Here is a 23,843-nt window from a genome sequence, read left to right as displayed (position 1 = left end):
TAAAAAAAGGAGAAGAACTAAAAAGTGGTATCACTGCAGTCAAATTTTCTTCTCTTTTCTTTCCTTATATTTCCTCTCTTGATAGTCTCGTTCACTCCACAGCTTCAAGTATTATTTCCACATAAATAACTCCAAAATCTCTTTCCCCATCCAAGACTTAAGTACCAAACATGCATTTCCAATTATTTAAATACTTCCTTGATGTCCTAATGAAAACTCAAACTCAACATGGCCAAAGGGAAGCATAAGAGCTTTACCTTTAAACTAGTTATTCTTAACTTGTAGAAGTTTTCTTTTTTGGCCTATCTTCCCCAATCTAATCAACAAACCTGAACAGTAGTGGCAACTGGTAACCCTGGCTACTCATCTTAAAGCCCTCTCATAATAAAACTTTAGAGTCCTCAAAAGAATAAGATTTTCGGTGTCCCATTTCAGGCCAAAATTAAATCCATTTATCACAAACCCACTCCTAACTTAGAAATTAACAAAAAAGAACAAATTATAATTTTTGTTAAAGAACTAGAAAATGAAAACGATGCTATTTGCTTAAAATTTATAATATGCTTATACTGATGCTTGATAACATAATTCAAAAAATGGCAGTTAGTAAATATTCATTCTTCCCTTTTTAAAGCAAACAGTTTTCTAATAAAATGGTAAGAAAAAAGAGAAGACAAAAGACAACTTTTACATGGAAAATATTACTGAATGTTTCATTGCTTAGGGAGATCCTTGAGTTGATAGCTGCTAGGAAAATAATTACCATCTTTTTCCTCTCTCGATTCTTACTCTGATACTCCTGCCTGCTCCTAAAAAGACTTAATCACAGCAAGGAACCACAGTTAACATTTTTGCTTTTGCCTGAAGTAACTATACCTATATCTCTTCAGTGGTTCAAACCAAGCCTTCAGAATTGTGAGTAAAGACAATTAATACTACAATTCAAGGAGAAAACAGGATAGAAAAGTGAAAAAAAACCCCAATTTTCTTAAAATTAATGGAAGGAACAGTAGCTACGTTAACAAATGAATGACAACATGAAAGAAAATGTTTCATTATCTTCTCCAATTTTCACCTGCAATAGAAAATTTTGTTATATGAATGCCATAATGAAAACAAAATTTAAAAATAGTAAATATGCAGGTAACATTTTCAACATTTTTCAAGGCAAACATATTCAAATATGTTAATTGTGGAGAACACAGAGTAACTGAACTTTTCATGACTATGAATGCACTGTTTACTAAGTGGCAATGAGCTGTCCCAGTATATTCTTTTCTCCTATTAAGAAAAATCTGTATTTACTATAATAAATTAATTCAGAAAGATTTTGAAAATTGAAGGAATACAAATTACAAAATTCTGTAGAATGAATATGCATATAATATGGACTTCGGTACCATGGACCTATGATGTCATAGGTGTAGATCCATGCTCTATTCCATCTCCTATATGGCACAGTAAACCAGTAATTGAGCTGCTGTGGCTAAAAAAGTTCTTCACCCAGTGGCTAATCTTTTAATGATAAGCATTTCCAAAAGGTGGCTTTTGGATCAAGTTCATTGCCATGCCAGTATCTGATGTTTACACTCTGAGTCTTCAAGAGCTGTGGGTTATATCCACACCAGAATATACTAGTAAATTTATATATAGCTTTAAAGATTAAAAAAACCTTAACATACATACATTATCTCACTTGAACACCCATTATCTTGGTGAAACATCTGAGTAAACCTTTAGTACAGGTTACTTGTAATACACATTTACAATCAAATTACTAAATTGGATTTTATAGATGTACAACATGAATAATGTGGACAGCAGCTAGGTGGTGTAGTGGAAAGAGTACAAGGCTTAGAATAAGGAAGATCCATCTTCTTGAGTTCAAATTCAGCTTCAGACACTTACTAGCTGTGTGACCCTGGGCAAGAAACTTAACCCTGTTTGCCTCAGTTTCCTTATCTGTAAAATGAGCTGGAGAAGGAAATGGTAAACCACTCCAGTATCTTTGCCAAGAAAATTCCAAACGGGGCCACAAAGAGTGGGAAACAACTGAAAATGACTGAATGACAAACAAAACAGGAATAACTACAAGAAAATTACTTTCCAGTTTCATGATTGGGAAAGCATATATTCCAGAAATTTTGCAGTACCAAATTTAATATGCTAGCAAAATGAAAAAAAATGCATCAACATTTACCAAAGATAAATATCCTATTGTGTAGTTTACCTTTTTTTTATCCTCCATGTTGATAAGTAAACTGGGAATAACTGTGGTATGAATTATAAGAAAATCTTAATGTTTGTAATCCACCTTAAATATATAAATGTTGATATTATCATTAACTCAGATAATTGAATCATCTTATTAAAATTATACATATGATTATCAGGCTCCACAAAAAATCCTGGAGATCAATTTCATTCTTGAGTTGAGAAATCTAAATATACTATGTTTAACTGATGTGCCTAAGGCATAGAATGAATCAGAAAGGTGAAAACAAATTTAAAGATGACTTCTAAGATTATATTTGGTCAAAATATATGAGGCTTCTCACAAGGTAAAAAAACAAACAAACTTTAATTTACCAAAAATGACACCTCTAAAGAAATGAACAGAATGAAAATATGTACTTATATAAATTAAAATCTAGCTAAAATAGCATAGGTAGTTTTAGCTTTAGGAAAACTATGATGGAACTTTAAGAGACTGAATTCTCCTGCCAAGGTTGGTTGCCAGAATAGTATACTGTATTCCAACATTCTGACAAAATCTAACTTAATTTTGCCTCAAAAATAACACTGATACTGGCAATCATTGACGTCACTTTTCAGTATGAAAATCTGTCACTTATTATTTCTGTCAATTTTGTCTCTATGACCCTCAGTTTCCTCATTTGTAAAATGAGGATTTGGACTGGGTGATACATAAGGTTTCTCTTCTGGGTTTAAATCTCAAGATAAGATGGCCCTAAATCTGCTATCACCTGAAAGACTTTCCCTGCTTAAATTATAAGTTATATAAAAATATAGTTCACTTTTGAAAAACTTTAAGTATTATTCAAATGGAATAAAGTGAATAATAGTATATTGGCCTGCACTTCCGAGATCTTTCCCTCTTGCAATATGGCTTGTATGAAACCTAAGTATAGGTAAGAATAATGTTCTAAGGACAAGATACAGCTTAAAGCCTCTCTTTTGTTTCCGAAGCTTCCCAAATGAACTGCATACATAAGTGCCTTTGTCAAATGTCCCCCTTGATGGAGCTACAAGGTCTTTCCCACTTACCAACTCCAACCTGTATCTCTGATCCAAGTTCCTTAAAGATAAGTGTCATTCATCAGCATAACTCTTCCTTTTCACATCCCTAAGGCTAGAGGACTGCTAAGAATAGATTACTAGAATCATTCCCTTCCCAAAGGGTTTACATTTTGTGCTTTACTACCACTCCCCAATAAATAACTTCAGAACTTCTACTTGATGATGCAAAGATGGCTCCATGGAGTTCTGTGTGAAAGTGGAAAAGTAGAAAGAGGAGTAGATCCCACAGAATAAAATGGATCTAATAGCTAATACAACTCATTTTAAAGAAGAGGAAACTGAAGCCTAGGGAAGTTACATGGCTTGTCCAAAGCCACACAGGATTGGAGTAATAGAGCAGGGATGCAAACCCAAATATTCTGAACTCCATATACTTTGATCATTCCACTCTATCATAATTTATTTGAGTAATGAAATATCCTGAGACTACTGCGAGAAGAAGGCATGTGGGAAGGACCCATCTGTGTTTGGTCTTGGTTGAAAAAATTTCAAGTTCGGAGGTCCAAGTACTGTCTCAAAAACCAGAGAGCTGTGGAAAGTAATAATGTTTCATATATATTTGGGGGTTCTTTTTATCTATTCAAGAGACTTCACATTACAGTAACAGCCTATTTTAGACCAATGTGGATATCAATTACCAAAGAATCATAGGGCCAAAATGGTACTTAGTCTACTATGGATAGCTTAAAAAGATGTGAAATCTGTTACATGACATCACAAGCAAGCTTATTGTATATCTGCATGGCAACTTGAGATACCATTTGTAAAGCATTTAGCAGAATGCCTGGCACAGAGCAGTCATTTAATGCTTATTCTCTCCTGCTCTCTCCTGTCCTTCACAGTCAGGAGCCAGACTGCTCAAAAACATAGGTTCAGACTAAAAGTATACTACAAAAAATCCTCATCTTAATTCTCTTGCAGGAAGAACAGATAGTTCTTCAAAGTTCTGCACCTACCCAATGATAAAATAGTTTAAACCACCCATTCTTAGTTTCTTGAAGGGAAGGAAGAACACAATTAGAACCTCAGTAAAGGCGTATACCAAGCTTAGCGTTTCCCTCACAATCCATGTATCAGACAACTTCTAAAGAAAAGACTTAGGCTAGTCTAATATGATATGCCTTTCATAAAATCCTATACCCCTTTAATTTACGCTATGGGGGAACTACTCTTAAATACCTTCTTTATAAAATAATTAGGATAATAATATACCAGTGGGGTAGCAAAACTGGTTTTCCTACCTGGTTATCTGAGAGCCACATAGCAGTCAGCTGCTGTAGCTTTGTAAAACTAAAGGGCAAATTCTTCATCCTGTCAAAGAAAAAAAAAAGAAGAAAATTGAACACAAATGTGGGAATGTTCTTCAATATTCTAAAACACAACAATGCTCACTTGCTGTATGTAAAAAGCTTGGAAAACATTTAAAGAGCATAGGATCTTATAATAATAGCTGACATCTCTCTACTGCTTTAAAGGTGTGTAAAGCACTTTACATAGATTTTCTCATTTGAGCATATTTACAGCCTTGTGAGATAAATTCAACAGGCATTACTATCTTCCTTTTGCAAACAAGAGAACAGTGGCTCAGTGAGGTTAAGTGATTTGACAACAATCACACCACTAATAAGGGTAAGGAAGATGATTAAAACCCATATTTCTTCTGACTCCAAATTTAGGAATTTTTCATTACACCAACATTTTAAGGCACAAATTACACTAGAATGTTTAACAGACATGTGAACCATGAACAGCCAGCTCATAACAGAACTATGGATAGTGTCTAGATAAAACACTGTCCAATCTCTAAGAGTCTCTTTTTATGGTTTAAAAGGCTATTATTTTTTCCTGTTGAACTAATTCAAGTATAGCTAAGAAAGCTATGGTGGTGTTTTATCAAGTTAGTCAATGATGTAGAGTGAAGCCAAACAAAATATTATGTATAGTAACATAAAAAGTGCAATGGAAGATTTTTTAAAAAATTAAATCTTTTTTTTGCTTAGAGATGTCCATACTTGCTGCCGACCACTGCCAACAGCTATTTACATTTCTTTACATCATAGAATTGTACAAAGGTAGCATTGTTTACATGAATAGATATTTTATACTTATGACTATTTTCAGACTGATACTGAAACTGAAGTAAAATGGAAAGGTTCAATAAAATCTCCTAAGTTAAAATGTCAACACCTAAGCATTCTTTGAAATATTCTTATCTAGTGAGTGTGAGATTAATTCAAAGTTCTAGTTCTTACACAGGAAATCTCGATTAAAGCTGGATAGAAATGAAACATAATGACTATTAGAGGTATGGGACAGACAGTATTTTTATTAATTACTTTTACTAATCTCTATCACTCCATCTGCTAAATTTGTTGTCACTACTACACAGGGAAATGCCAAATGTCATCTATAGCCAGAAATATGTTGCATTCAAAAGCAGTACTATTCAATAGAGCAAGACTATGACATTTTCTGCCATAATGTGTCACAAAAGTAACTTCATAGAGACAACAAAACTTCTAAAATATGTTCCAGGAAAAGATGACAATCAGATAAACCAGGATAGTTCCTTCATACGAAAAGCAAATCTGCCAAGCAAAGTAAAAATGCTATTCAGGACAGTAGAAGGATTATATTTCATTTCATTTATGTTATAATAAAGTTTAAAAACAAATTAAAATAGTAACATTTATTTCTATTCAGCATCTATACCATAAGGCATACAGAACCACAAACCTGTTGTCACTCAAATTGATGACTTTTAATTTTTGCATATCACCCATTTCTTCTGGAAGAGTCTCAAGTTTATTAGAATGGAGAAAAAGCACAGTAACATGCTTCCAGCTGCCAATCTGAAATAGCAAAATGATGAGTTTTTCAAAGGTAGAGATTAAGAATTTAGAATATTTGAAAAGAAAATTTACATTTTATATTCAATAATATTTTAATTAATGAGAATTTAATGATTTTTAAATTAAAAGAGTAGTATCTAGTTTCATGAAAAAACCATGTTTTCTTTTCAACTTTTATTTTGTTTATGAAAAAATATCTTTCTACTAAATAACTCATGGTTAATTAGTTTAGAAGACAAACTAATAAAGGTTTATCAAAAATATTTAAAAATCATTCAGATTTCAATGTAGATATGTATTTGGAGATAAGCAGCTAAAGAAGTAATTTCTCTAGACAAACAGTGAAATAAAAATTACAAGCTGATGAAAATTGTATTTTTGTAGTTAAATATTAAACACAAGATTTTAGAAAAAGGTGAATAAGCTCTAAAATACATAAATCTACTTTAAGAAATGTTTATAGTACCTCTGGTGGTAACTGCTGTAAATAATTATGATCTGCAGCAAAAGTTCTTATGTTAGAAAGTTGCCCAATGGAGGAGGGCAAAGCTTCTATTTCATTGAAACTACAGTCCAATTCTTCTACTGATATGAGTCTGCAATAAGAAAATTTAAAGTTTAAAATTTTCAAACATGCATAATTCAAAATGTTATAATATTCTTACACATATAAGAATCCCTTAATTCTTTATCTTGTTCTTAACCAAACGTATCAAGTCTGTATTTTCAAATTGTAGGTTGACCCAATATTGACAAATAATAGCAAAGCCTCACTGACTTTACTACACACATCTATTTATCTTGATACTTCCTATACTTCAATGGCTCTGCAATTTCATCAGTCCATCAGATTCAGACTATAACCTCTCCATTCCATCTTATCCTGTGCAATTTCTTTTCCTGATTTTCCATGAATCCTCCATACAGAATTTACCTCATACCATGGACCTCTTATTTCCATAGTATGAATGTATGATTCCTGTTTTCTAGTTTCTTCAATGTTTCCCAAGCAAATCTGTTTTATTTAAATATATGCTATTGGTGTTTTGCCTTTATATCACGGTCACATCCAAACATAACTGACAGACTGAAGTCTCTTTGAGACAAAGGAAAAGGAAGCAAAAGACTGATACAGAAACCTTTGTGTAACTGTCTATAAAGTACTATCTTCTAGTAGTCTTCCACCTTTCTGCTGTGAATGAGGAGCATTACATTATCTCTTCTCCAATACTTCTTTGGTTTTTAATTACTCAAAGTTAAACTTCTTTTTTAATAATATTATAGTTACATTGTTTAATTGGAGTATATATATTTTTTTGCTTTATTCATTATGTTCTGCATCACTCTTGAATATATTTGTCATTTCATAAAACACAATAGTATTCTATTATTCATCTACCATAGTTTTTTTTTTCAGTCATTCCCACACTAAAGGGCACTTTATTTCCAATTCTTTGCTATCAAAAAGAATGCTGCAATAGCATGTGTGTGTGTGCATGCACGCACATGCATATCTACACACCCCTTTTCTATATTTGACTTCCTTGGGTCAGTGGAATAGCTAAGGCAAAAGGTAAAGAGAGTTCAGTCACTCTTCTTGTATAATTCCAAATTCCAAGCTAGAATGACGGTACCAAACAAACTTAACAAACAATGGAGTTCCAAGATAAGGATGATGCATGAGGGAAGAAAGGCTCTTGGAAATAGATCTTTTTTGCATTTAATGCTAGATGGCCCACAGACAAAGACTCATAATGTCTCGTGATGAGAAAAAGAGCCCTAGGATAGACTCCAGACAACATGTATCCCTACAGAGTAGAGGAATCAATTCACATGTAGCCTGAATCAGATTAAAATGTAACTGGGGAATGTTCAAAAAAAAATAACTAAAAATACAATACATGGATAATATCAATTTGTGGTTTTCTAAATGACTATGAGGCTACAATGCTGAGTTTGATGCCGCTGCTGTAGATCACAGAGCTTTGTGTTGGAGTGAAGGGTCAAATAATTGCTGTGGACTCATCTTGGCACAGCTGATTTTGCACACCACCATCTGGGTTCCAAGGAAGTTCTCTGCTGTAGAAAAAAGAATTCTCCAACACACTGTTGCTAAGAAGGAAGCAAGTTTTATCCAAAGAAGGTAGTCCCAAGGTATCCAGGTAAGAAATATGAGATCTTATATCTCATAATATAAGAAATTATTTTTAAAAAAGAGGGAGTAAAGGGATGCTGTACTCCTATGAAGTTCTAACTAAGATGTTCCTTCTTCCTCCTGTTCCTTCCTCATTCAATTTCTGACAGGATTGTTCATATTCTAACAGGATTTCTAACCAGGTTGCCCATTAGTAACTTCAGGACAGTATCAGATCCTACCAATTATTCTATTCTCGAATCACCAATTACAAAGTGAGATAAAGAGTTGGAATATGCTCATATGAAAAAAATTACATTGATGGTATGACTTAGAAGAGGATCGGAATATCCAAATCCACACTCAATGTGCCTATTAATTAGCAGCTTCACTAAAGTCTCTTCAGGAATTCAGTCCAATGGAATGGAAAAAGAAACTGAGGCAATGTCATGTGAGAAGTTGAATCCTCCTGACTCTTAGATTGACTTTCTATCCACTGTGCCACCTAGCTGACTCCTTTCCTCCCTCCCCAGAAAAACATCATGTTATCTATTTTGTACTTAATGAAATTTGTACAGTATGAAATTACTTTGTAGAAAGCAATTTTAAATTTCTCCCACTTAGTAAACTGGAAAACAAAACAAAAAATAAAGTACTATATGTGTGTGTGTGTGTAGATGTGTATTATCACAAAATAAATTCCCACATTGACCATGTGCGAAAACATGTCTTTCTGCATTTTAAATCTGTCACCTCTTTCGCAGGAGGTGATGTTGTCATCTTCATTCCTTTGAATTCATGGTTTACCACTGCACTGATCGTATTCTCAAGTTTTCTCCAAAATGGTGTTCTCATTGTATATAGTAATCTCCCATTTCTGCTCACTTAACTCTAATCAGTTCAGAAATCTTTGGTTCCTTCTTAAACTTCAGGTTGCCATTTCTTATGGTACAATAATATTCCATTACACTGACATGCCTTAAGTATTTTTGGCCATTCTCAATAGAGGACACCATCTCAGTCTTCAATTTTTGGCTAAAATGAAAATAGCTGCTAAAAGTATCTTTGTGCATATAAGTCCTTTTCCTCTCTTTGTAGCATAGGTCTAAATAGACATATAAGCTGGGTATTCCAAACTGTTTTACAAAATTACTGGACCAGATTTGTGCCCATCCAATGTTTCATCATTTTTGTCTTTTCTCTTCTTTGCTAAGCTGATGGGAGTGAGGTAGAATATCAAAATTCTTTGAATTTGCATTTATTATTTAAAGCATTTTTGCATAAGGTTGTTGATAGCTTGGATTTCTTCCCTTGAAAACTGCCTATTCACAGCCTTTGATGATTTTATCTATTGGGGAATGGCTATTAGTCTTATGAATTTCAATCACTAACTCATATATCTTGAATAGGTGATGTAGAGGTATGAAACCAGCTATAAAGATATTTTTCCTCAATTACCTCTTTCTCTTGTAATTTTAACTACATTAAATTTCTTTGTGCAAAAACTTATAAATTATTATAAAACAATAACCAAAGTGTCTATTTTATTTTATGTGATCCCCTCTGCCACGTATTTAGTCATAATCCACAGATATGAAATTTGCTAATGTTACAATATTAAATTAATGGGAAAAGGTGCACAGTTCAACTCAATTCAATAAACCTTAATTAATCACCTATGACCATCTCAGGTGGTCTAGGATGACAAAAATGAAGCCCTCCCTCTCCTTCTGGAATTTATATTCTACTTTCATATTTTTATACTTAAAGAGATTTCCAGCATCAAATTTATTAGAATCTTGTGTAATTTTTATATACATATGAAGTCGCTTTTTAAAAAAATTAATTTGTTTTCAACATTCATTTCCACAAAATTTTGAGTTCCAAATTTTCTCCCCATTTCTCCCCTCTCCCCACCCCAAAAAGTCAAGCATTCTAATTACCCCTATCACCAATCTGCCCTCCCTTCTAACATCCCTCCCTTCCCTTATCCCCATCTTCTCTTCTGTCCTGTAGGGCAAGACAAATTTCTATGCCCCATTACCTGTATTTCTTATTTCCTAGTTGTATGCAAGAACAATACTCAATAGCTGTTTCTAAAACTTTGAGTTCCAACTTCTCTTCCTCCCTCTCCATCCCCACTGGGAAGGCAAGCAATTCAATATAGGCTATATCTGTGGAGTTTTGCAAATGACTTCCATAATAGTCGTGTTGTGTAAGACTAACTATATTTCCCTCCATCCTATCCTGCCCCCCATTTCCTCTATTCCCTCTTTGGACCTTGTCCCTCCCCAAGAGTGTTGACTTCTAATTGCCCCCTCCTCCCATTGTTCTCCCTTCCATCATCCCCCCCACCCTTCTCCCCCACTTTCCTGTATTGTAAGATAGGTTTCCATACCAAAATGAGTGTGCATTTTATTCCTTCCTTTAGTCGAATGTGATGACAGTAAGCTTCATATTTTTTCTCTCACCTCCCCCCTTTTTCCCTCCACTGAAGTCTTTTACTTGCCTCTTTTATGAAATAATTTGCCCCATTCCATTTGTCCCTTTCTCCTCCCAATATATTCCTCTCTCACCCCTTAATTTCATTTTTTTAAGACTTGATCCCATCCTACTCAACTCACCCTATGCTCTGTGTGTGTGTGTGTGTGTGTGTGTGTGTGTGTGTGTGTGTAATCCCACCAACTACCCAGATACTGAAAAAAGTTTTAAGAGTTACAAATACTGTCTTTCCGTGTAGGAATGTTAACAGTTCAACTTTAGTAAGTCCCTTATGATTTCTCTTTGCTGTTTACCTTTTCATGCTTCTCTTCATTCCTGTGTTTGAAAGTCAAATTTTCTTTTCAGCTCTGGTCTTTTCATCAAGAATGCTTGAAAGTCCTCAATTTCATTGAAAGACTATTTTTTTCCCCTGAAGTATTATACTCAGTTTTGCTGGGTAGTGACTCCTGGTTTTAGTCCTAGTTCCTTTGACTTCTGGAATATATTCCACACCCTTCGATCCCTCAATGTAGCAGCTGCTAGATCTTGTATTATCCTGATTGTATTTCCACAATATTTAAATTGTTGCTTTCTAGCTGCCTGTAATATTTTCTACTTGACCTGGGAACTCTGGAATTTGGCTATAATGTTCCTAAGAGTTTTTCCTTTTGGATCTCTTTCAGGAGGTGATCTGTGGATTCTTTGAATATTTATTTTGTCCCCTGGTTCTAGAATATCAGGGCAGTTTTCCTTGATAATTTCATGAAAGATGATGTCTAGGCTCTTTTTTTTGATCATGGCTTTCAGGTAGTCTCATAATGTTTAAATTGTCTCTCCTGGATCTATTCTCCAGGTCAGTTGTTTTTCCAATGAGATATTTCACATTATCTTCCATTTTTTCATTCTTTTGGTTTTGTTTTATGATTTCTTGGTTTCTCATAAAGTCATTAGCCTCCATCTGTTCCATTCTAATTTTTAAAGAACTCTTTTCTTCAGTGAACTTTTGAACCTCCTTTTCTATTTGGCTACTTCTGCCTTTTAAAGCATTCTTCTCCTCACTGGCTTTTTGAACCTCTTTTGCCAATTGAGTTAGCCTATTTTTAAAGGTGTTATTTCCTTCAGCATTCTTTTGGGTCTCCTTTAGCAAGTTGTTTACTTGCTTTTCATGATTTTCTTGCATCTCTCTCATTTCTCTTCCCAATTTTTCCTTCACCTCTCTTACTTGATTTTCAAAATCCTTTTTGAGCTCTTCCATGGCCTGAGACCATTGTATATTTATTTTGGATGTTTGGGATACAGAAGCCTTGACTTTTATGTCTTTCCCTGATGTTTCCTGATTGTTCTTCCTCATCAGAAAGAATGGGAGAAGATATCTGTTCACCAAGAAAGTAACCTTCTATAATCTTATTTTTTCCCCCTTTTTTGGGCATTTTTCCCAATCAGTTACTTGACTTTTGGGTCCTTTGTGAAGAGTAGGGTATACTCTGGGGGTCTGTAAGATCTCAGTTCCTCCAAGGTGGTACAATCAAGAGTATACACTGGTCTGGGAGCAAGAAGAAATTTTTGTGCCCAGAATCTGAATCACAACCACCTCACCTCCAGTTCAGCCAAACCAGCACTGAGTGCTGAGATTCAGATAAGCTGCAGGGGCAGGGCCACTATTCAGCGTGAGATAAAGATCAGCTGCTCAAATCCCTAAGGAGTATTAGGTGGGGGCAGGGCCTCTACACAGGGCTGAGGTAAGAATCAGCTGCTCAGTGCCCCCAGGGGTTTTACAATCCAACAATGGACACAGGCTGCTGTAGGGGCTGCTGTGAGAACTGCTGCTGCCTGCCTGATGTGGCCTCTGACAGCCGCAGCATGAGGCCAGAGCTATGGGAAGGCCCTTCTCCCTTCCCGGCCAGCTGAGAAAACCCTCTCACTGACCTTTAGCGACTATGGGTTGAGGGATCTGCAAACTGCTGCTACTGTGACTGGGGATTCCAAGCCTCACAGTGGCCAAGGCTGGGCTGGCCTCTGCATCCTGTGTGACAGATGTTTCCGTTGGCCTTTCAGGTCACCCTGGGCTGGAAATCTCCTCCACTCTGTTGTTCTGTGGCTTCTGCTACTCTACAATTTGTTGAGAGTCTGTCTTTACAGGCATTTTATGGGCTGTGGGGGAAGAGCTAGCTAGCATATGTGCGTCTTTCTATTCTGCAGCCATCTTGGCTCCACCCTGAAGTTGTTTTTTTAATGAAAGACTTCAAAAGGTTGCATTTTGCTGTACTGAATCAAATGCTTTTTTAAACAACAATTAATATTTATATAGCATTTCAAATTTTGCAAAGCTCTTTATCTAGATTATCTCACTTTACCTTCACAACACCTTAATAAGCAGGCAGTATTATCATCCCTATTTTACAGATGAGGAAACTGAGGCTTAGAGAAGTGACTGCCCAGGATCACATAGCTAGTTAAGTGTCAGAGTTGAGATTCAAACAGGTCTTAATTGAGTTCAAAGTCAAATGCTCTATTCATTACACTGACTGTCTCAAAAATTAACAGACCAACAATTCTTGAACTGTTTCCCTCAAGAACTCTTTTATTCAATTCATTTAAAAATAATAACTAAAAATTCATTACTCTCAAACATAAGTAACATTTTAAAATATATTTTCAAAACACATAATTATACATACTTTAAAAAATAGTGAGAACAATGGCATTGCTCTACATATTTCTAGCAATCTGCACTCAATCTGTTGTAACAATAATCTGTTGTTGTTTTATGAAGTTTGTTTTGTTATCTTGAACCCTCTTAAAAAGCTCCTGGGGTACTTCCAGGAGTATATGGACATGCTTTAAGAACCAGTGCAACAGTTAACAGACACAATGGGATCATATCTTTTTCCATTAATTCCGTCATGTGCCCAGAATGATGTGGTTTGCTGTAGAAAATCACTACCAAAACCTGCCTGTTCCCTTCTCATGTTTTCATCAAGCATATTTATATAGTAGGCCTATACAGTTCTCAAAGATTTTAGATATGAGAAAACAAGAATATGGGATCAGCAATTGCTGATGTCTCCTTTTTCCTCCCAGTGGCAACTTCAGCTGTCAACTTCTCCATTCTTTTGAAGTCCTTCACTTCAAAATGCCCTGAAAATTAATCTCTAAGGACCTTTTAATTTGTGTCTCCTTCAGCACAGATTGTCAAGTTGAACTATTATTCTTGATTATATCTTTTTAAGTGTTGCTTTTACTACCTTACATAAAGCATCAGAAATTATTTCAGCGTTGAATGTCATGAAAGCTAATACTGACTATCATCATTGTAAGGTCAGATTAGGAAATGCAAAACTTCATCCAATAAAATAAGGCTTAAAGTGTTAAAAAAAACCCAAACAAACCAAAAAACCAAATTGAGTCAGCTCTCTATTGTCTAAATGCAAGAAGAGCATGGCAAATAAAGGGTAATACTGCTTTAGAGTATATGTTTGTTTATATGCAAAATGTATATGAGATGAGGGTGTTAGACTACGAACATGAAAACTTCTCATGAAACACTGAAAAGCAATTGGGAAGAAAATAAGCCTGAAAAGAGCTAAAGAATACAGCTCAATCAGCTCACCCTGAGGTCATCTGCAAATGAAAACATATGAAAAACAGACATGAAATGGAAAATACCCATTGGCTCTTTTATACTAATTTATTTTCATAAGAGAATTAGAACCAATGTCTTTGTCCAATGAACTATATATGAATAAGTCTCTCTGGCATTCAAGGTGATATCAATCAATCATTTTAATATATAAGGAATCTTCTTCGATGATTCATTATAAAAACAAATAAGTATTGATCTAAAAATATTTAGGGCCTGCAGAATTGAATGAAAGTTCTTTTTAACCTTGGTATTTCATGAAAAACTTACCCTCCTATTGAGTCTGGTAAATACATTAACTGATTTTCATCTATTTTAAGTGTTGTTAATTTCTTTAATGATCCTGTTGAAAAAAGACAAAGAATACTATATAAAATAAAGCTAAATGTGCTTTCTTCACATAAAATGCACCTTCAAAAAAGCAATAATTATTTTATATTGGATTTCTATAACTTAGTCAAAACAGGCAGTACTAAAAATATTCTACTAGTATTAAATTCTAATATGCAACATTAAAATAAAAAATCTCTGTTGTACATTTCTAAAGAAAGTAGAGCAATTTATAGACAAAGTGTGTGAGAAGCTATTAGCATTTTCTTTGCCAATGAGCAATAAGAATTAGGCAGTAAACTTAAAATAAAAGTTTTCTATGTGTGAAGGAATGAATTCTAATTCAGAGAGAATGAAAAGGTCAGGTGTTAAGAATGGTAAATAGTGACATCTCCAAAGAAAATTAAAACTGATACTATCAAACTCTTACTGTGAACTCCATGTAGACCAAAAATGAAAATTTTAAAAAAGAGAAGTGTTGATTAGATTGGGTTAGAAGAAAATTCTCAATAAAACTGTACTTGTAGGCTATCAGGAAAGAGGAAATGACTTAAATTATGAAATTCAAATGAGAAATTCCTAAATAATTTTTGCTTTTGTAAAAGAAAGATGAAATTGATTATGCTTTAGATATTGACCATTTCAATGACATAATTCAGTCCAAGAATTAAATTTAATTCAAATACATTATAAGAACAACTGTTGTATCCAAGATAAATTTTCCAACTGCCAGATTTATAAGTTACCAGATTGGGTTATGTTCTTTTAACAAAATCCTTTGCTAAGTTAAGGCTTTAAAAGTGAGCTATGAAATAAAAGGGAATTAAGACTTTATATCAAAGTCCTCAGAAATCACTTTCTATAGGGGAAAATTATATTTACTATAACTCAAGGGATAAAAACAATTTACTTATATAGGATGCTTTGCTTTGATTAGTGTAAAAACACTTTATTTCAAGAAAAACTGGAGAAAATGGATTTTACTTAAACAGGCAGTAGCATCAAGGAGCACAATTTAATTCAGTACACTAAGTTTTAAACTTTAGAATGTACAGCAATGGGAACTTGTACTAATATAATTCAAAATAAGGTAACAAAAAGATAAAAGATAATAAAATCAGATTATATCTTAAATATATCTTGTGTTTAGATTTTTATATGGATATACTTTATATTCTAAGAATCAACAACACTTTGAAATAATTAAATGATGCTGTTAAGATCTGAAGAAGTAGGAATGTACCAAACTTCATCATCATCATCATCATTTTTATTTCCATTTTGGGGAAAAAGAGACAGATCTCTAAAGAGAGATAGCAAACCAATGAATACTAAAAAAGATCAATGGAGATAATGTGCAAAGTAATTTTCAAAATTTAAAGCTCTGTATGAACACTAATAATTACTATTATTATTAATACCACACCATTCTCTTAGATTGTGATTTTTTTCCTCTGGCTTGTCCAGTAAACTCCTTTCCTTAGGAATGGGAAAGGCCACTATGCGATCTGATTTTCAGTCATTTTCATGGTAACTACACAAGGACAGTGAGGAAACATGGCCTAGATGACTCCTCACCTCTCCCCACTCCCCAGTTCTTGAAGGAATGATATTACCACAGAGAGTAAAACTACGAAGGAAAGTAGAGGAAACCAGTGATGGTAATATCAACACAGGAGATAAATAATGAATGGAAGTGAAAATGTCATGCAAAACAATTAAAGTAAAATTTCCTGTTTGTGAAAATATAAATAATTTATCTTAAAAAACAATGAAACTTTAGAATTAATACAGGTATGGAAGTTAAATTTATATGTCTTTATTTTAGTAAAGGATAATTAGTAGACAATACAAACCAATAGACTCTGGCAGTTGTTGAAGTGAATTGCTAGACAGTAGCAGGTCTTCAAGACTTTCACATCCTGAAATTCCTTCTTCAACCATTTCAATGTTATTCTTTGAAACATCCAAGTAAGTTAACTGCTTCAAATTACCCATCAACTATGAGTGAAAAAGAATTGATTAACTTCAAATAACTTGATCCACAACAAAAATAGTGAGAAAAGTTTAGGTATCAAAATGAACACTAACTTAAAATCCAAAATTAAATTCAAAAAAGAAATTTAAATAATTTTTAAACTTACAACCATGAGGACTATAGGCATTTTTATAAAACAGCCAAAATAATATACAAAGGACAAAAAGGACTGTATATCAATATTTAGCTTGTATTTAGATACAAACACACATATCCTCTTATCTGTATCCTTTTCATTTTCCTACTCTTTTCTGTGTATTTTTTAATATTTCATTGATGGTGTTTTTTTTTCCTGCATCACTATCCCAAAATCTTCCCCCGCAAATTTCCCCCCTCCTTTCTGTCACTCCAACAAAGTCCTTCCTTGTGAAAAATAAGTGTCTACTATTAACATTTCAAGGAACAGTAAGAAGACTCAGAATTTTAGCCAATGTAATGCAGATAAATGTTTGTCCAGAAATTAGGCTAAGAATATCTGTTACTGTCAGTCTATTTGTGGACAAAGAATGTACTCTTTTGAACCTTCTGCAAAAATTAGGCTTTGGGCAGGCAGGCTGCTGCATACTTGGAAAAAATATATATGTGGCCTTTTGGGCTCTATGAATTTATTAGCCTCTCATTTGAGAGGCAGCACAATGAGAAAAGTACAAACCTAACCAGTCCACAGCAAATATCTTTAGGGCTAGGTTTGAGTCATCTTGAGTGCATCCTTTAAGCAGTTAGGACAACAGTGAGACTCAGGTTACTGATATTGATAGTACCCATCTTATTCCCTAGAAAATGGATATGGTGAAAGGGGACTTGGTATGGTCAGTGCACTCTGTCTAGGCTAGCTTAAATATTTGGAAACTAGAAGAATTATTTGAAACACCCCATGAATGACAAAACTAGGAAAAATAATGCAAGTGTTATTAATTACACATCAAACCAGTAATGATTTATATGGAAAGGACTGGAAGGAAAGAAATCTGAATTCTAGTTCCAATTGGGCAGAAACATAGTCACTTAAAGCAAGTCATTTAAATTTTCTAGGTTTCAATTAACTGATTTGTAAAACAAAAAGGTAGTACTAGATGATGCCAGAGATCTTTTCCAGCTCTAAGATTCTATGACAAAATTATTAATTCTTAAACTATACATACACAATGTGAATTTAAAAAATCAATAGGACTTATGGCTATTACTATAAAAAAAGATCAGCACTAAAAACTACCATGTCTTTATAAGGTTTATTTTGGGCACTTTAAAATTTTATTATTACTTTACAAAGTGGAATTATTTTCCAACAGATAAAGTAACTGAAAATTAACTAAAAATTTCTAATCATGTGAAGGAAAAATTCCCAATGTATTAGAGACATTTCCTAAGAAAAATTTATAGTAATTCATGACCACACAGGATAAGAAAGTCTAGAAGAACTGTCATCAGTGTTATCAGAAGATTGCCAAGGCAATCACAATCACTTAAAGTATAATGATAATAACCACAAAAGAGTAGAGGAAGAACATTTAGAAACAAGTTGAGAAAGATAAAACAAAAAGCTGATTGATAAGATTAGTACAAGTTTAAAGTAGTTGAACTTATTTTAATTTACTATTTTATAGCTTGCCTTTTTATGTCTTTAACATTTTTTTATTCATTTATTTTTAATATTCAAAATCTTGAGTTCCAAATTTTCTCCCTACCTGTTACTCCACCCCCATCCATTGAGAAGGTAAGTAATATACTAATTATACATGTAAAGTCATACAAAATATATTTCCATACTGGTCAACAAATCACACCTCTCTCCTGCCCAACACAAAGGTGAAAAATAATGCATGAAAAAAGTATCTTCAATTTGCACTGAGTTCATCAGTTTTCTATATGAGTCTTGGATTTTTGTCTTGATCAGAATAGTTTACAACTTTCACAGCTGATTATCATTACAACATTGCTGTTACTGTATACAATGTTCTTCTGGTTCTGCTTACTTCACTTTGTATCATTTCATATAAGTCTTTCCAAGTTTATCTGAAACCATCCTTCTCATCATTTCTTACAGCACAATAGTATACCATCACAATCATATACAACAACTTGTTCAGCCATTCCCCAACCGACAGGCATCCTTTAAATGAGCAATTTTCTATTCAAATAATTAATTAAAGACAAATGCAAGGTAATGTACCTGGAAAGGTAAGGTAATGACAAAAATGAGAGCAAGCGGATCAATGTTTAACAATGAAATGAGAATCACTGTCCTGGGTTATATAGATGGAAGCATATCTCCTAACTTGGGAATAATCTGCTTTTGATATACAGCCCATATAACTGGTAAAAATAAGTAGTGTAAAATAGGACACTGATAACTTCAGATACATACCCCGGGAATAAAAGTCAGTCTATTACCATCCATCCAAAATTCTTTTAACCCATTAAGTTGTTCAAGTACTTCAGGCTGTATGGAAAGAAAAGTATAAGTAACAATATAGCCAAATAAACATGAGAAATATTGAGAAAACCTTGTTTAGAACATTTCATGGGCAATGTGGCACAGTGGATAGAGAACCAGCATTGTAGCCAGCAATATTGGCCCTTTATTGGCAGAGATGGATAGGAGGGAATTCCCAAGAGGGAATAATGTATATCAAAATTTGGGCACAGGGTGCAAGCATATGTCATGTTCAATTTGGCTCAATATGAAGTATATAAGGGGAAATGGTTGATAAGGCTAGAATAGTAGGTTGGGATCGGATTGTAAATCATGTTAAACAAAGGAGTTTACATTTTAATATCCATCCCAGAGGAATCAAACATGCCCAAAATACTCCTAAGCAGGAAGGATGTAGAATAAAATATAATATGACAATATCTAAAAACAAAAAAATGAAAACACAACAGAACACAGATACTCTTAAATGTGTGGCTTCTGAAGTCAGTTTAGTGACCCCCTTTTCTGAGTTTGACCCTACTGCTCTAGGCAATTGAGAACCATTAATGCATGATGACAGGAATAGAGCCATCCTTTAGGAAATTATTCTGACAACAGCATCAAGGAAAGGTTGGAGGGGGCAGACACCAGAGGAAGTAATATCAGTTAGAAGATTACTGCCAGTCAAGTATGAGGAAATGTTCAATTAGGGTAGTAGGAATGAAGGAACACTGGATAAGCAATCAGGGGATCTGAGTTCAAATACCAGCCCTACTACTTACTGATAAGACCATGCAGAAGTAATTTAATCCCTGAAGGCCTTGATTTCCTCATCTGTGAAATGAATGTGCTATACCAGGATTATGTCTCTAAACTATGATCTTATAAAGGATGACTGGATATGAAAGCCACTGATGAATTAGAACTGAAAGGATTTGGCAAATGATTGGATGTAAGAATCAAGGGAGAGGCAGCAAGGAATTCTGAGATTTTAAGCCTTAGTGATTTGAAGGATGGTGACATCATTGACAAAATTAGAGGTCAGGAGAATCAGCTGATTGAGGGATAAAAATGAAATCAATTTTGTACATATTAACTGATTTACAAAATGGACATACTTGTAGATTATAAGATCACAGATTTAGAACTTGAAGGCACAGGCCCTGTAGCCCAATTCATCACTTAACAGATGAGGTAACAGATGTCTTGAGGTTGAGAGACTTGCCTAAGATCATAAATGTAGTAAATGGAGTATAACATAAACACAAATGTTAAATTTTAGAGTAGCCAGAATCTGAATCCAGGTCCTCTGCTTCTAAACCTGGCCTTATTTCCACTGGAATATGGTAGGGAAATGGGCTTATATTTGATCACAATTTTGATGCCTTTCAATCGTGACTTTATTCACATTGTGGGAAATAACGTGTATGTTGTTCTCTTGCTAAAAGCAGATCTGGTACATCAGAAAAGGTGTGACAGAAGAATCATATATGGACAATAGATCATTGGAGAAAACCTATGGTCAGAAGGTGGATTCTAAAAAACTGATGTATATGCAATCATTTTGCTTAAGATAACATCAAATTTAATGTAATTGCTGTAGAATTTATGAAACAATGGCCTGCTATATGGCAGAGAAACCAGTCTAGAATTTTAAATTTGCAATAGACATTCTCACTGAGTAGGTATTTAAGCGTTATTTTTTCAACAAAAATGTCAAATGCATAAAATCAGATTTTGTACCACACTTAAGAATTTTCCTTTTTTAATTATAGCTACTTGTTCTTGAAGATTTCTTTTTCCAAATAATGTTAAGCTGATTTTCACAGTACCCAGTGTCCAATTTTTTCTGCCATTCTCTGGCCAAATACTGCAACATGCTTGGTTGAAGTCTCATCCATAACCCAAACAGAGCTGCTTTCATTATTGACCCACTCTTTATCTATCTTCTCAGATTACTGAGGAATGCGTACCTTCTTATCAATGAATGAAATAAAGGGGGAGGGAGGGTGAAGAAGGAGTAATTTAGGTTTGTAATTGTGTTGTCTCAACACATGAAATTAGACATAAATTTGAATGCTTTAATTTCTACAATCTTTTCTCAAATCTTCCTTCTTTTAATTTCTAAATAAGGAAGTTCAGTTCCTGGTCATTCCTTAAATGGAACTTTCTTTTTATGCTAATTTTTAGATCCTAGATCCTTGTTCATAGTTTTGCATTTTCCCTAAGATACTTTATCTTTGGTCCTTTGATAAATCTATAAATACATTTATCTAAATTTCCAAGTCCTATTAAGGCTAAAAGCTTACAACAGGGAAAAGGGGGAACAAAGAAAACAATGTAATTATTTTAAAGACATGGAGAAAAACTTTACAAACAACATTTATTTAGTCAAAAGTATTTGCTTGTAGGGTGATTTTAATATCTTATTTTTTATTATAAATATTTCTTAGGTACTACTTGGTTTAACTTACCACTTCTGTGAATTCATTACTTCCCAAATCCAATCTCTCCAGCTGAGTCAGTCTATTCATGGTTCTGTGTGAACAGATTGAAAAGGAATTATTTTAAATATTCAACATTCTAAAGGATTATTAAAGTTAGCAGTGTTCTGTAATGAACAGTTAATTTAAGAGCCAGAGAACCTGGGTTCAAGACTAACATTTAATGGGCAAATCACTTTACTTGTCAATTCCCCAGGCATTTCACCAAGAATAAATGGGATATTTAGTTTATATAAAATTGGTTCAAAATCTTTCAAAAACTGAGTTAAAATAAACTTAGTGCTATTGTCTCTAACTTTGGTCTTTTAAAATTTCTCTCAAATGAAATCAAGTTATCAATAAGAAAAACCAGTCACAGCCATTATACTTAAAGAAAATCAGAATGAAACTTTTCCAAAAATGAATTATTTTCATTCCACAGTCCAGCCAATAGATGCTCAAAATTTTGGGGTAAATACTAGTCCTTTTCAAGGTGGCTAATACATTGTTAATTATCTTTTAGTTATGCAAATTCCTCTGAAAATATATAATCTCAAGAAAAAGAAGTGATTCCTTCCCTAAATATTAGAGGCAGTGTGGTACAATGCATAGGATATGTTGACAAAGAATTTGGAACTGAATCCTATCTCTTTCGCTCACTATTCCTTTATACCTGGGTAAAATATTTCATCTGTCTAGCTTCAGTTTTCTCATTGGCAAAAAATGAAGAACTAGGTACTTTCTATAATTCTTCTAAGTTCTAAATCCACAATGCTCTGAAATTTTAAAGCATTATCCAATAATTTTTCAAGTTATTCAAAAGAAAACTTGTAAAAATCAAGTATGTTTAGCTGACAATAAGGTCTAACTAATTTAAAACTATAATAAGAACATCTCTCTTTTCTCCCAACTTAACACTCACATTTTCTCTGTAACTACCTGAATTGGAATAATGCAAAAATATCCAAATGGTTTCATAATAGAATAATTCAAGAGTTGTACTTTAATGTCTCCTTACTCTGAATGCATCTATTTCATCTACACTCACTTAAATAAGCTGTCTGTTTATGCTACTGAAATATTACTTTATGTGAAAATTTTATTATATAACATACTGACTATACTAAAAACCACTTGCCAATAGGAAAGGTTATTTTTTTAAAAAAAATTTTCCCCTCTGTTTTCTAGGATGTATCAAACTGAAACTTCAAAGGAAATATAAATACTTGGCAGCAATATCACACTAACACAAATAACATAAAAATATCAATGAGACTTGATTCACTGAGTTGCCATGTAGACAAAGTTTATGAATTGGAATAACTAAAAGACTCACTAAAAATCAGTTTAGCATTTTGAGGGGAAAAGTATAAGAAAATAAACTGTAAGAAAGTATGTTATAACCTCGTAGATGCAAATAATCCTACTTTCCTCCCTAATCTTTTACTTTCATCCATACCATTTTATCATCCTTTTCCAACTTAAATTTCCTCATCATTCTTGTACTGAATACTTTTTCTATTTTCTTTCTATAGCAAATGACAAGATGATCAGAAGAATACTGATATTAGTAACTGAAATGGGAAAGTCAGAAATACCAACTCAATTGAGGGCAATTTGTAAATAAGCATTCCCAAAGCACCTATCATGTGTGCTAGCGATACAACAACATGCAAAATATTCCCTGCTCTCAAGGAACTTCCATTCTAAGGGGAAAGACAATAGGTACATATATGTATATATGATACATACAAAGTAGATACAAGTTAACATTAGAGAAGAATGGCATTAGCAAAGACCTCATAAAGATAGTGTATTATCTGAGTCTTGAAGAAAACCAGGGATCATATTGTCAGATTTTAGTGTTTTTGTAAACCCTAATGCACCTTATACATGTGAATTATCAAAAGGTGTTGACCAAATAGGACAGACATGATTTCATGCAAGTCTTTCCAGGGATGAAGGAGAAGAAAGTAGTACTTGGTAGAATGAGGAAAAATAAGTAGGTATATTACTACTTCTATTCTGCTCTCTGGAGGTAGAAGACAAATGAAGCAGCAAACCAGAAGTTCCTCACCTATACTCCTTCAAAAAGTCCTTTGCCATTGGTGCTTCCAGCTTAGTCATGTTCCTCATTATCTTCTAAAATGT

At 33.6% G+C, this 23,843-nt stretch overlaps 1 protein-coding gene across 8 annotated transcripts in view; it reads right to left on the bottom strand.

Annotated features, from left to right (window-relative positions):
• The window catches only part of ERBIN (erbb2 interacting protein), a 179,477-nt gene that overhangs the window by 38,478 nt on the left and 117,156 nt on the right, over positions 1-23,843 (bottom strand). For all 8 annotated transcript variants that reach the window (XM_072605104.1, XM_072605107.1, XM_072605105.1 and 5 more), the window contains 7 exons: positions 21,684-21,747; positions 19,162-19,236; positions 16,615-16,759; positions 14,699-14,771; positions 6,640-6,769; positions 6,058-6,173; positions 4,563-4,632 (listed from right to left, as the gene is read on the bottom strand). In XM_072605104.1, the coding sequence (XP_072461205.1) occupies positions 4,563-4,632; positions 6,058-6,173; positions 6,640-6,769; positions 14,699-14,771; positions 16,615-16,759; positions 19,162-19,236; positions 21,684-21,747 (673 nt within the window). The remainder of the gene's footprint in view (positions 1-4,562; positions 4,633-6,057; positions 6,174-6,639; positions 6,770-14,698; positions 14,772-16,614; positions 16,760-19,161; positions 19,237-21,683; positions 21,748-23,843) is intronic.

Source organism: Notamacropus eugenii, chromosome 4 (assembly GCF_028372415.1).
Source record: "Notamacropus eugenii isolate mMacEug1 chromosome 4, mMacEug1.pri_v2, whole genome shotgun sequence".
NCBI classification, from domain to species: Eukaryota; Metazoa; Chordata; class Mammalia; order Diprotodontia; family Macropodidae; genus Notamacropus; species Notamacropus eugenii.
This window is presented reverse-complemented; position numbering and strand designations above follow the sequence as displayed.